At 45.1% G+C, this 14,074-nt stretch overlaps 1 protein-coding gene across 5 annotated transcripts in view; it reads left to right on the plus strand.

Annotated features, from left to right (window-relative positions):
- The window catches only part of SGCD (sarcoglycan delta), a 259,400-nt gene that overhangs the window by 124,509 nt on the left and 120,817 nt on the right, over positions 1 to 14,074 (plus strand). The window contains exons 1-2 of one of the 5 annotated variants that reach the window (XM_017728138.1): positions 2,891 to 3,005; positions 11,789 to 11,974. In XM_017728138.1, the coding sequence (XP_017583627.1) occupies positions 11,789 to 11,974 (186 nt within the window). In that variant the 5' untranslated portion in view covers positions 2,891 to 3,005. Of the gene's footprint in view, positions 1 to 2,890; positions 3,006 to 3,768; positions 3,927 to 11,788; positions 11,975 to 14,074 lie in introns of those variants that run through there. The other 4 variants (XM_017728140.1, XM_008628949.2, XM_017728137.1 and 1 more) reach the window with 4 other exon arrangements.

The following is a 14,074-nucleotide window of genomic DNA, read 5'->3' on the forward strand; positions in this document are numbered from 1 at the left end:
GAATGCCAATAGCTGCCTTCCCTCAGCTTGCTGTTCCTGACCCAAAATAGTTAACTTTCTAACCCATCAGCTCCCTCGATTCTGCGTTTAAGGAGATGGAGCTGAAGTGAGTCTTGGCTTCTCCCTTTGCACACAGGTACTCGAGAGATCTCTTAAAAGACTCTTAAAGCTGAGGGCGATTTAAAATAATAATTTGGCGGATGATTTCTTTCAGTTGAGACATTAAAAATATTTAAACATTTATATTTATTCTATTGTGATACTTCAAGAGATTTAATGGATTTTAAAAGAAGCCATTTGGAGGGAAAGCTCAAACCAAGGGATTTCTTAATTATTTCAGATAATAAAATTTTCATTTTGACTTCTTCCTCCACTCCAGGTGCACCCACACCTGCGTTTACGTGCTGATTTTTCTGCATATTTGGTTTGCCCTGAATTTTTTAGGAAGGTTTGGGGAATGCTTGACTGGGTTCCTGGAAATCTGCACAGCATGAAAATCTCAAGTTTCATTTTGTATGCAAATAGGTATTATTTGTTAAATGAAATTAATTATGAATATTGATAATTCAGCATACTAAATAAATTTTAGCTGCTTCTAGAAAATGCTGTCAAAAGTCAGGGCAGGTATAAATGGTAGAGAAGGAACTTTCCTGTCTTTTGTAAATCTCTTCTTTATGTAGAAATTCATGGATTGAGGTGTCTTGGATCTTCTGCACAAAATGGAAGTCCCTACATGTTGCAGTCTCCAGCTGCAAAGATACCGAAGCTTTGAGGGGGGTTAATTTGTTTTCATCTTCACAAAGAGCTCTGGTAGGTTTTTTTAATCCTCATAACCCTGCCAGTTCTGAGGAATAATAGCAGTTAGGCAGATAGTTATGTCGACATCAACTTAAGGTTTATGCTTGCAAGGTTCATATATTTTTGGTAGCGCTGGCACTAATACAAATGATAGCTCAATAACAGAAAAATAGAACAGTCCCTGAGCCACAGTTCTGATGCTTGAAGCGTCTTTAAACCCTGCACCCAAATGAGAAAGAGATAAAAACAACCTACTCAAAGTGGCTTAGCTTGAAGGAGCATTTTATGTGTTACTTGATGGCAAAATAGTGAGGCATTAATGCAGTTTACAGTAAGACACCCCTGAAGTTATCAGTGAGGTTGGTGTGATGCCTGACAGATTTAATGTAAATATTTATAGACTTGGCCTACTAATTATGCCAGTGGAAAAAATGCAGTATTAATGCTGTCACCTCCCCATGTCTCTACCTGCCAGCGTGCTGCTAGCTTGCATAAATATTCTGAAGATAGAAAGTACATCACATAAACAGAAGAGATCATTTAGATTTTTAATAAGGGATTAAGTTATCTCCAGCAGCGGTTTCCAGCCTGTGGTCCACAGACATATGGGAGGCCTGGGGACTCTTCCCAAGGGAAAAATGACAAGTAAGGAGAGGTTTTTGTAAGGTACATAGGAATCTCTCTCTATGAAATGATTACAGGGCTATGCACCACCTTTGTCAAATATTTAGGGGTCCACACAGTGAGAAAAATTTGAAACCCACTGATTTACTGTATTTGTGTAAAGAACTGAGTAATCTCAAAGTGCTGTACTGCCACGTTTTAAATGATTTGACTAATGATCCTGCCACAGCCAGGCTGCCATAAAAAGTCCTGGGCCACAAAGCACTAAAGCATGTGCTTAACTCAAAACACACGGTGATCCACTGAAGTTACAGCCTGTCCCATCCATAACTGGTTTGCTGAATAAAGACCATGGGGAAATTTGAGACAGAAGGCACGGACTGCTATCATCTTGCAAACAGCCCTGCAGATGCCCGATTATCTTGTACAACTGAAAATCTAATTATGTGAGTCTGCAGTTCGTATTTTTCTGTTTCAGCCTATTTATACCAAGAGACTCTGAAGGTGTTAGGCGCCTTTGGTTTCAGCTGTTACTGGTTGCCAACCCAAAGAGTATTATCATGGCTGTGGCAGCTCATTGAGGAGACTCTCAGCTGCATGGACAGTTCTTCTGATATGTGATCCACAGGCCTGTGGTTTCTGCTCTGGCACAAACTGACTCGTCACAAGCGGTGCAAATAGATGTGAAATGCTATCACCAGGGGTTGTGTGTGTGTGCTTGCCTTTTGTTTGAAACTCTTGCAAACTGAGGCAGGATGAACGTGTGGTTTCATCCTGTGCTGTCTTCTGCAAAATAGCATCATAGTCTGGATCTATCCCTGCTGATTTCAGCTTGGGGGGCTGGTCCAGGCTGCCCACATCTGGCCTGTGCATGTGGGCAGTACTGCTGACCAACATGTGGCTCTGTGCAGGAGGAACAAAAGAGCATTTTGGTAGCAGGAAAAAGTGCAGGTGAGAGCCACGCATGGTGTGGCCACAGCAGCTCTCACGAGAGGTTGGATGGATGAACTGCAGGCTTTCCATAGGGGCATCCCAGTGGGGGTTTGGAGGATCTCACTGCTGGTGGGCGAAAGGCAGATCTCGCATTCCTGTGGGTGACTGAGTCCTTGCCATGGACTGAGGCCACAGCCCATGAAAGGCAGCAGACTTCCTCTGCCTTCAAAGAGCACTGCATCAGGGCTCTCATTGCTTCTTGTCACCACTGCATTTATCCCTTGTAAACACTTCACCTGCCCACCACGCCACTGCAAACCACAGAACAGAATAACCCCAGAGAAGTGGAGTGCACGGTTTGAAAAGGAACATTAGGAGGGAAAAATATCTCTCTCTCTCTTTAAACTGTCTCTTTTCTATATTGTTACCTTGACAACTCTGCTGCTGTGTTTCATCTTTGGTGGGACTTAGCTGTGGTGGAATCAGGGGGACATCCATGTGCGTTTCCACATCTACTCCAGCTCTGCTTCACAGGCACATGCCAGGCACAGGGCATCCCCAGCTGCAGAGCCCACGGTCGCTGCCTTGACCCATGGTGCTGCCTGGAAATGATTACAGATATTAAGAACTGGGACCCGTTCTGATTAAAGGTATAATATTATATCTTCTGTTTCTTTTCCTTAAGCCAGTGCCAGAGCGGTGTTAATGCTCTTTAAAAAGAGATGCAAGGTGCTTAAAATATTTTGGGTTATAAGGGTTAGGACAGCTGGAAAGCAGAGAGGGATGAAAGTACTCAAAAATAGTTGTATTATTTTTAGTATAACCAGATACAGGAGTATGTGTCAAGATTAGGATACAGTTCTGATGTGTTGAACTGAGTCTAGAGATGCTAAAAATATGCTTTCTTTTCTCACAGTTTTGGAAGAGACAGAGGCAAAGGTAAGAGGAGAGTAGTGGTGAACTGAAATTTTAATTCCTGTGCTTCCTTGCTTGTTGGGGTTTAGCAAAGCCAGCTGTTAACCTGGGCACCCATGACCCACTGACACTGGCAAAGCACGGGAGGCAGGGCGAGGTGTTGTCCATGGGAATGGGATCCCTCCCACCCCATTTTTCCTTCTCCCAAAGAAAATCTCCACCAACATAATCCTTTTTTATTCTTTTTAACTGAAATGGCTGGCTCTGGAGCAGCCAAGGCAAGGCAGGCAGGCTCCGGGGCTGGGTGCGGACGGGGGTGTCTGTGTCGGAATGTGTGCAGGCAGAAGGGGGCTTTTAATGCAAACCACATGTGTTTTCAATTGCTTGCTGGAGCCAGCCCAGTAGCTGTAACTTGGCCTGACAAAGCCTTATTGAAGTACAGACAGTGTGGTTTCAAAGCAGTTAGAAAAAGAACGAGAATGCTGTTCAGGAAATTCTTCAGGCATGGGCAGGGACTTGGCTGCAGTTCTGCTGTTGGAAAATCTGACAGGGGCAGCTCATGAGCACAGGCCAGGCCTCGTGCTGCTCCAGACACTGAGCTGCATCTTCCCCAGCCTCCTGCACCCTCCGGGCGTTCATCCATCGCCGAGGGAAAGGTAAGAGCTGCCCTGCTCCGTCCCGTCGCGTGGATTTGCCTTCCTTTTGTGCCTCTGCAAAGGGGCTTCTGCTTTCAGGCTGCTGCTTAGAGCAAAAAAAAAAAAGTAAAGAATGGGAAGTTGTGGCATATTTGCGAAGGTTTGGGAGCAGTCTGAGGCTGGGTGGTGGTTTCTGGCTAAATTTGTGTCGATAGTAAAGCTGCAGGCAAAGCAACGCCCGTGCCGCGTCTCTGGCTGAGGGAATGCTGCACCCAAATAATCCCCAACTTTTTCATTTTGGGGAGTAAGTACATGTGTAACCTGAAGCTACTGAAAGGTTGGCTCTGGACCACGTGTCACTCAGAGATTCGGATGAAAAATGCAACTCAGTCACAGTAAATACATTTATAAGTGCATTGTATTGTAGTTGTTTAATGAGTTGAAAGCACGTTTGTCTGGGGGTTGTTTGCCAGTTCCTGGTACAGAGAGCTTGTGAAGAGAGGCAGTAACTCAGTAATAATCATTGCTTTGTGATTTTTCTGCATATTTTTTTCCTGTATTTTATAAAGCATGAGTGAACTGCAACAGACAGCATGGTCAGGAGCCACGTAGGGCAGATTAGAAGGAAAACCATTAATTTAGGGGCTGTTCTATCTGCAACTTCTCTTCCAATTTGCGTTTCTTTCCCCAAATAACTGAAGAAACATTTATGATGAAAAGCTCGCTCTCTCTTTAGGGACCTGCCAGATTTAGGCAATGTTCTCTCATCCTTTTAGTTGCAGCATTAAAGCTTGTCTTGCCTTAGCAGAGATATCAGCACCTTATATGGCAGGCTTGGGCTTGGGATTCGGGAGCGCGCGTTCGTCAAGGGATGGAGGTGTCAGGAGGAGTCCGCCTTGCGTCGCTTCACAAACTTCCCTGCCTCTGCCTTGGCTTTTCAGAGCAATGTTATTTGATGTGTTGAAAGTGCTTTTTAGCTGTGTTTTGTGGTGGTGGTGTTGGTTTTTTTTTCTTCAGCAAGGAATGAATTAAGGATATTAAATCATACAGTGGGACGGTGCGAAGAATCTCCGACCGGTTCATGGGAGCAGGCTCACGGTTTGCTTTGCCTGCATCCAGCAGGGCTGCACACACAGGGCTCAAACAGCCACTCATCTTGGCAACCCAGAAATTCAGGGACAAGGGGAGGTTTCCCACCAAAGTTTGACAGCCCCAGAATGTGGCAGGACCAGAGCTGTCTCCCGGTAACGCTGCTGAAGAGTGTTAAGTTGGTTTGAGTCCACTGGAGTTTGGAGTGCAGGAAGGGCATCCTACAGGGGACATGGATGTCCTGGGGCTTCCTGGAGGCTGGTGGGGGCAAAAGGAATGAGAGGAAGGACCGAGATGAGCTGTGGAAGGGGGAGGCATATGATGAAAATGAAGAGGCTTGATAAGCTCAGAATTTGCTTTGCATAAAATACACCTGCTGGGAAAATACTGTGTTAAATAAAGGTCTTATGTGATCTGGAACTTCGTGAGCCTTCACAGGCTGCCATCTTACCCTGCAGACTTGGAGCTCTATTGCTTTTGTCAGCAGCTAACTTAGACAACCAGTCAGCCTATTATCTTCTTCACTGCTAGTTATAAGCTTATTTAAAAATAAAATAAAACTCAAGTTCCTGCCTCTGCTCATGCAGCATCCCACCTCCCAAATCTGACTGTCAGTGTTGAAGAGGTAGAGATATGAAGAGGCTGGAATGTGTCCATCTTAGCCAGCAGCAGCCAGGGCCATAGGAGTTGGTGTTTCCTCCCTAACTTTGGCAGCTCCTCCTGAGCCTCCTCAGTGACCTTTGTGCAGCTCCACCTGGGTCAAGCATTCAAGCTTTGACTCCAGCAGGACTGAAGAATGTGTGCGTGTGTGGGCAGAGTGGAGAGAACCTCTTGATTTTGGAAGCAGATAGATAGGAGAGCCATTAGCATACCCTAAATATGGGTATCCCTTCTCCCGGTCCTTCCCAGGAGCAAACCAGAGAGCAAGTGAGTCTGGGCTAAAGAACAAATGGATTAGCACAGAAGGCACATCATGTGGAGGGAAGATGGTAGAGGGACGATGCAGCAGAATAAATTTTAACTTGTGAGCAGGATCACTGCAGAAACTGCACTCTGGATCCTGGCACATGCTTAAGCCCACAGTTCTCCATTTGTGCCATGCTGGTTGGGTTCCAGCCGTATAAATCCATATTACAATCCTGCTTTGCACATTCCTACAAGCCACAGCTCTTTCTTGGTGCTGTGGGGTGAGAGTGTGTTGGGGCAGGAGTCTGCAAAGTGTCACCTCCTGTGGCTTCCTTTCTGATTCGAGCTCAGTTGATTATATCCCTCTTGCTGTCCCCACAGCCTCCTGCAGTCACACCTGCTGCTGGCTATTTCGGTGTAGTTCTCATATTTGTTCATCCTGCTTTGAGACACTCTGGTGGGAAAGAGCTTTTCTAAACTTGGCACCGATGGACAGAGGCTTGTGAGTGCTTCACAACATCTGAGTGGTGCAAAGGAAGCGGCGTGTGAATGCAGCAAAGCTGGTGTGGTGTTTGCATGCAGCGTGAATTTATCGCCACAAATCGTGGGGCATTTTGTGAAAGACATTGTCTGTTGACTAGCTTGATATGTAAAAGGACTCACTGCAGAGACTTTCTTCCTTGCTAGCTTTCCATTTTCTTCTTAATTCTGAAAAAAGTATTGAGACAAGGTGACTATCAGCTAAAAAGTGTAAAATTTAGAAGGGACTGTCGTAAATAGGAAGCAGATGTGTTTCTGTTCTTCTCAGAGAAGAGAAGCAGTAGTGACACCACATTGCTCACAGACTCTTGCAGCATAATAAAATAGCACTTTTAGCTTAGGAAATAGTATTCAGAGATGGAGCTGCCTGTTACTTTGGTTAGTTCTGGCAAATGCTAATAGGTTTAGAGTTTTACTGTGAGTGCTCCTTGAATGCAGAGAAGGGGCAGGACAGTCCCACGTTCAGCTTTTGGTTGAGTCCATCTGCTCCAAGCTATTGGTTTATAAACTGAGGTTCTTGCATTGCACTTATCCTCAAGCACATTTGTTGTCAAAATGCTGCCAGCCCAAACAGCTGGGGAAATTATGAGAGCTTTCAAGATGTTAGAGGTGGGGAGTAGCCTGGAGCATTGAGGGATCTCAATGAGATGCTTTACCAGGAGATGAATCCCCAAGGTCTCCCCAGCTGCCTGTGCTGAGTCCAACTTGCACAAGATAGGAGAGGGAAGAGAGATGTTTTCCAGTGGACTGGGCAGAGTATGCCCTGATAGAGTACAGATCAAAAAAAGCTTGTTGATGTGCTTATGTTTGCCAGAATCAGGCCAGATGTTTGAATAACACTGCATGTGGTGTACCCCACTGATAGAAACTACTCATAAAAGAAAAGAACATTCCTTAGGATGTTTCTTTTTACGTTTTGTCCCTCTGGCCATGTATCAGATAGCAGTGATACCCGAGAAATGGGCACTGCGTGGTGATGGTGTTCCCAACTCATGGAAGAGCTGCTCCCCATATGGAGGGATAGGCACTGTTGACAGAAAAGAGGGACAAGCAGAGAGCAAATAATTTGAGCTTTGGGGACACCAATAACAGTCACAGAGGCCAAGTTCATGGCTTAGATGGTCCTGGAGAAAAGTGCTGTAACTATCCCAGCAAGTATTTCATCCTGGGGACTGTTCCCCAGTACTCAGCCCTTGCTGAGTTGAGCCATGCTGCAAGTGAGAAGTCATTTTCCAGAGCCTGATCCTTTTTATGGGGACCCAGGCTGTGGTCTGACCCATGTGAAGGGCCATAAATCAATTTTGGGTCGTGCTTCTGGTGGATTAACAGACGTGGGGGTGTCAAACTTGAGAGAGTTTTATGGGGAGCAGAGACGCAAAATGTCTTGTTGATAGATGGCTCCAAACACTCTTCTTCATGCCAGGTTTTGTTCTCAGTCACGCTCCAGAAATGTCTGTTCTTTTGAACCTGGTGGATACTGTGCACTTAAAAGACAGAGAAATTAAAGAGGATGAATCTGCAGAGGATTTGCAGCTGGTGAATACAAGTACAGTGCCTTCCAGTGATATGGCAGAGAGCACCTCTGAAGGTTTTTAGAGCTTTTTTTTTCCCCCTCATTTCAGCCCGAAAGAAAAGGTTTTTATTTCAGAAAACAAAGAGAAGGAGAAGAGGATGTTGGTGATAGGGACACAAAGAGAGGACAGACGTGGGAGATGTAGGTCCAAGACATGAGGGAATTTGAACCCCTCTCTCATCTCTGGATACGTGTTCCCATCACCGTGCTTCAGGTCAGCTTGGGGTCAGATGCTCCTGCTTTTTCTGATGAGGCTGTAACACCTCAGTTATGTGCAGGCAGGCAGGGAGGGGAGATGCTGTGTTGGCTGTGCAAGGCTCAGGGCCGTTCCTGCTGCAGTGAGCTGATTCCATGAGCTCCAGGACATTTCCAGCAGCAAATTTCAAGAGGCCCCATAAGACAGAAGCTGCCTTCCCGGATTGCATCCTCTTTCAGCTTGAAATTGTTCTATTACTAAACACACATCATTCAAGTGCTGATCAAAGAGACCCCCGCAGCAGAAAAGCATTATTGATTCCTTATGTAATACCTCACCCTACTCATGGCCCTCACTGAGCCTACAAAGGCAGCGGGGCCAGGCAACGTTACAGTGCCAGTGTTTGTGTGGGAAAGGTGTTAATTCATCCCTGTGCATGTAACACTTTTCTGCCTGAGGAATTGTTAATGTGCGTTGCACACCCTGAGTGAGGAACTTGCTGCCAGGGCAGAAGGACGTCGTAGAAGGAGGGAGAGAGGCATGGAGCAAAGATTTGCCCTAAATGGTGAGGTCTGGCTTGAGCTTTGAAAGCTCAGAGCCAGTTCTGCTTTCTGGTGCCGTTCAGCTGAGCCTGGTTTCAACTCTGCTGAAGGAAAGCACTGAAGCTTCTTTGCAGGAGCACTCTGCCAGCAGCCTGTGCGGATCAGCGGGCGGGGTGACAGGGCTCTTCCAATGCTCTTAAAAAACCAAATCTTTCTTGTCATGGGCTGTATCTCTAAGGTATGCTAAAGCAAAAGGATGAATAGCTTTTCTAAGTGGACTGGATTTTGTCTCAGGCCCTGTTTGCAGTGTTGGTGTATATAAGGACTCTGTGTGCAGCTCTTGTGCGAAAACTTACTACTTCTTTTTTTTTTTTTTGTGCAGTACCAAGAAATCCTTGGAGAAGTACCCAAGTTCCAGGCTGTACTTTTGTAGTCATGGTCATGTTGTCTGTGGCTAAATTGCAAAGATTTGGCAGCTGCAATTTTTTCTGTTGTAGGTAGGATTGTCCATGCGCTGGTGGTGATCCAGTGCTGTGCACTTGTGTCTCTAAGCCCTCTCAGGTCAGGAAGGCACTTTGAAGTTTGACCTTTGGAAGGTGTGCTTCTTTTCCAATTTCTGTATTTGTTTCAGTATTATCTTTTCTCCACTGTCTCAGAATTAAGTGGTGGTTTCTAATATTTTCCTAAGGAAGAAGCAAAAAATCCTATTAAGCAGCAGCAGCCTTTCCCCTTAGTTCAGTAATTGAAAGGGGGGAGGTGTCACCAGCAAGTGCAGCCACTGGATATTCTTTCACAGCAGTACTTTTTTCTTCTGGTGCCTTAATTTTTTTTACTGTTTGAGTCAGGAAAAGTTGCCAAAATGTTGATTATGACTAGCATACTTCTCCCTCCCACACAGTACAGATTATTGATAGTGGATAGCTGGTTCCAAGTGTGGTTGCCTTGCAGACCTTCTTATTCTGCTTATTTAACACACCTCAGCACTCTGTGTCCATCATTCTGTCTTCTCTTCCTGGAGAACTACAGACATGAGCAATTTTTTTGGCAGTATTTACATTTTGGGGGGAAAAGCTAGCTAGAAACCATATATTGCTTAAGTGTGGCTGTGTGAGAGTTTGTATATAAAGAACATGCTATCTACAATTGCCATGTTATTTTGTTGCTGTGAATTTATACTGTATTACTGAGTATTGCTTGTCACACCTGCTGTAGTACTTTAGTTGCTCTATCTCTGTTAGGGCAGCTGTGAGTTAAATATTTTATCAGAACTAGAGATACTCTCAAAACCAAGCTACTGTATGGATGCAAGTTGCTCTTTGTGGTTGTGTTCTGTTGCTATAAATTCTTTTGATGTTTGTAAAGTTTTGCCCCAGCTGGATATGCTATTTTCTCCATCCTAGAAATTGCAAGTAAAGAAAAAAAGCAGTGAGAGCAGCAAAGAGATACAGTGAATAAACAAGTTTTGCAATAAAGGGGTATTTTTAGCTGGGTATTTCATATTGTTTCTCCTTGGTCAAACCTCTTCCATAGTTTGAGAGGGTTAGCAATGCAATTTATTCGTTTTCTCCAAGGGAGAGGCTGCATTTAATATGTGCTCTCCAGGATACCCTGTTAAAATATTAGGCAATAAAATCCTTGACTGTACAGTAGTTGCAGTTATAATTTCCCCCAGGTAGTAGAAACTCTATAATTCATTGTTGTTCACGTTCTCCCTTTGTACAGATTGGCATGGTTGTAGCATGAAAAAAGGTCTGCTTTGCTCCAAGTCCGTGTGTTTGTTGGTGACCCAGCTCCCCTCCGTGACGAGCATCTCATTCCTGCCACTGCCTCATTCCAGACTGGCAGATCACACTCCCACAGGGGAGCTCACACTGTTCCCTCCTGGGATGGAAATTTTGTAATTCACTGCTTACAAACATCAGTGCCAGCAGCCCTGAGGAAGACACTCGTGGCATTGAATCAGTAGTGCAAGAACATGTTTGGTGGCTTCTTACCTGTCTAGAGTCTAAAATGCAAAACATTCAGCAGACTGTGTTACTAGAGATGATCTCCTCAGTCTGTGCATGAGAACAGGCTGAAAACGTAAGAAACTGATCCCTGGGGAAGCCCGTGAAAGTGGCTTTCCTCAACCTGAATATGAAGGGTGAGAACATGAATACTTTCATTCCTGTGGCAGCAAATGCCTCCACAATCCCCTCCTGTGTGCACGCAGCCCCTGAGGGGGTGGCTGTGCTCCAGACCCCTCTCCCAGCTGGTTGGGATGCCCTTTAAAAGGTTTCATCTCTTTGCATCCTTGGCTGCAAAAAATCCCTGACTGCCCTGAGCCAGCTGGGTACCAGGGTGTGGGAGTGGTGCTCGCCATGGGGAACTGTAGGGCACTGCCTGCCTGTCTGCCTCCCTCCCTCCTTCCATGTTGTCCAAGCTTGCTCTCCCACCCGGCATAGATACTTGGGGATAATGGTTTAGGGATGTGGCAGCTGGAGAACTCTGCTTCAGGTTTACTAAACTTAGGCAAGACTGGCGTGTTGGAAGGGGAAAGGCAAACATTTCCCCTTTGCAATTTTTTCTTTGGTTGGCAGGAATGATTTTAGTTGAGATGTTTGGTTTTTTTTAAATGAAACCTCTGAGAAGTCATATTGCATCTTCCAAACAAACTGCTGAACTCAACTGCTTTTACCAAACGCATGCAAAATTTTCCTCTCAGGATCCTTAGAGGCCCTGGAGTGCCTGCCTTGCAAAACCTGGGGCGGTGAAGAGAGTCACTCCAGAGTGATTTCCATAGGATACCTTTAGACAGCGTGCCTACGTGTATTTATAAGTATATTCATACACATTTAGCACATCAGCTTCTCTTTTGGTCTGTTACTGTGCACAGCAAGCAGAAGGAAAAATAACCAAGGTATCCAAAGAGCTGCTGCCCAGCTGGTAAACTCTGAAAAAAACAAAACCCTCCAAGAGGCAGAGACAGGAGCAGTTTTTATCATTGGCTTTCTCCTGCCCCTGAATACACGTGGTTGTCTCTTTGTGGTCATTTCAGATGCCTCAGGAACAGTACGCGCACCGCAGCACCATGCAGACCTCGGAAGGACCCCAGGTATACAAAGTGGGGATTTATGGCTGGAGGAAGAGGTGCCTCTATTTCTTTGTGCTGCTCCTAATGATTTTAATCCTGGTGAACCTTGCTATGACCATCTGGATTCTGAAGGTTATGAACTTCACAATTGTAAGTAGGGGTTACCCTGGAAGGTCTGGGGAAGATGAGGGAGGGTGCTGGTCTTTCTTCTGAGCATGACTTCAGATACGGCTTCAGTAATGGGGTGTTTTGTTGCCATGGACAGTCCTTTTATAGAGAGGAGCAAATGTACCCAATGATCCTCTCTTTCTGCTGGACATTGCCAAGCTGAGGAATCAGCTCAGCATTGCAAATCACATTCCTCTTATCTGCTATATGTGTATATATACATGTATTTATGTAAGCAATATACACCACCCTTTCCCAATTTTCAGTTGTAAAGTGTTTTAAAATTAATGAACTCACTTATTTTGAGCTGGAATGGGTTTGAGCCTTTCTTAGACTTTTTCTCCATGACTGGGAAGATAAGAAACTTGATTTGCTTTTTGCTTTGGGAAAGTTCATATTTTTCTGTAACAATGTAGTTCTGGAAGCTTCATGAAATCAAATTTACAGGGTGTCTCCCTGGCTGTGGAACTTAGGTGGAGCATGTCCTTATCCTTGTACTGCTGTGCTCGGTGCATGCCAGTCCTGGAGCAGCTCTCCCTTGCTGCACAGACTCCCTGGCCAGGGTTAGCTTTCCACTTCCAGAGCTTGTGAGCCTTTATATATGGCAAATCCTTGTTTGTCAGTAGGTAATTTGGCAAGGCAGAGTGAAAATGAAATTATCAGTCCCCTCTTCCTCAAAAGTCGTCCTTGCCACCTTGTTCAGATGAGGTTATTAATTTTAAGATTGTTTGAGTCTTCAGGAGAAATCAAGCTTGAGGCTTTAATCCTGGTCTTACTTCCTGAGGGAGCTGTAAAGCTATACTTCCCTAGACAACTTTCAAGGACCTTCCCAGCCACCTCTGATATGAGCAGCATGTGTGAAGTCTTTTGGCATTTCTTTCTCTGCTCTGGTCTTGCGCAGTCCTGAACAGCTGTGGCCAGCATTATGTTATTAATGGGCCATGAGAAGTTGAATAAACAATCTCTGGCTTCCTGTACCCAGCAGATAAAATGCTGTGTCAGGGGAACGTGTAGCGTTCATTTTCTCTAACCAGGTTGCTGTCAAGGTGTGCAGAAGATTGCAGTGCATGTGTGCATAGGGAGCAAGCAATTATGAAGCAGTAATCCACAAAAAGCTCCTGCGAGTGGGCAAAGAGTGGCCAAAGTGGACCAATTAATGCTTAACCAGACCAGTTATTTAATCTTGTGAAATTGATGCCATTTTGATACCCATTTCATGCTGATCTATGGTCTTTAGATTAATGGAGTTGAGAAATAGGTGTTTCTGAGGGGATGGAAGAGTTGGGCATATGCTCCTCATACAGGCAGTGGTGTGGGGCTCAACCCAAGAACAAAACAAAACAATTTCAAGTTATCCCTTTTCAGGAATGCAACTTTATTTCTTTCTAATAACATAACTTCGGTCCCATGGGTTTTTGCTATTTGGTGGTGGTCAGTCAGCTCTCTACAGATTGCTTGGGAAGTCAGGTGAACATCTCTGCTCTTTTCTCCATCACTGCCCTCTCATGATGCACTGCCTTTTGCAGGCCAGGTGCTGGAGTGCCATCTCCTAGGGATATGTGCAGAAACTTCCCATTTCCAGCAGCTCTCTCCCCCCACCAATAGGATACAGCCTGGCTTTTGGGGGGATGCACTAATCTTCAATTTCTTGTCTGATTCTGTTTCCTTACTTGCCCTCAGATTACTGGGGATTATTCCAGGATAAAGTATATTTGTGTACGGCTTAGTTAATTCATATCTACTGATGCTAGTGGATGATGAGCAGCATTTGGTGATAAAAACACAGGTGGTGGTGCTGAGTCCTTCAGTGGGAGCAGCTTTATGGTTGTAGGCATGGCCACACTGAATGTTTCTGGCACAGCCAACTGGAAATAAATACAAGAACTGGGCATGTAAAATGTGAGTCTTGCCCCAATATGCACCCATTCATCTCCTGATCTCCTGCTGCTCCTGCAGCCTCGCCAGCTGCTTTGGATCCTGCTCTGCAATCCCTCCTGCGCCATTCCCTGAGGCTGAGAAAACCACTTGGCTAAGTGAGTTTTTAGAGGCAGACTTTTATCTTAAAATAACAAATGTAGGGAA

This window comes from Corvus brachyrhynchos, unplaced genomic scaffold (assembly GCF_000691975.1).
Source record: "Corvus brachyrhynchos isolate BGI_N302 unplaced genomic scaffold, ASM69197v1 scaffold21, whole genome shotgun sequence".
NCBI classification, from domain to species: domain Eukaryota; kingdom Metazoa; phylum Chordata; class Aves; order Passeriformes; family Corvidae; genus Corvus; species Corvus brachyrhynchos.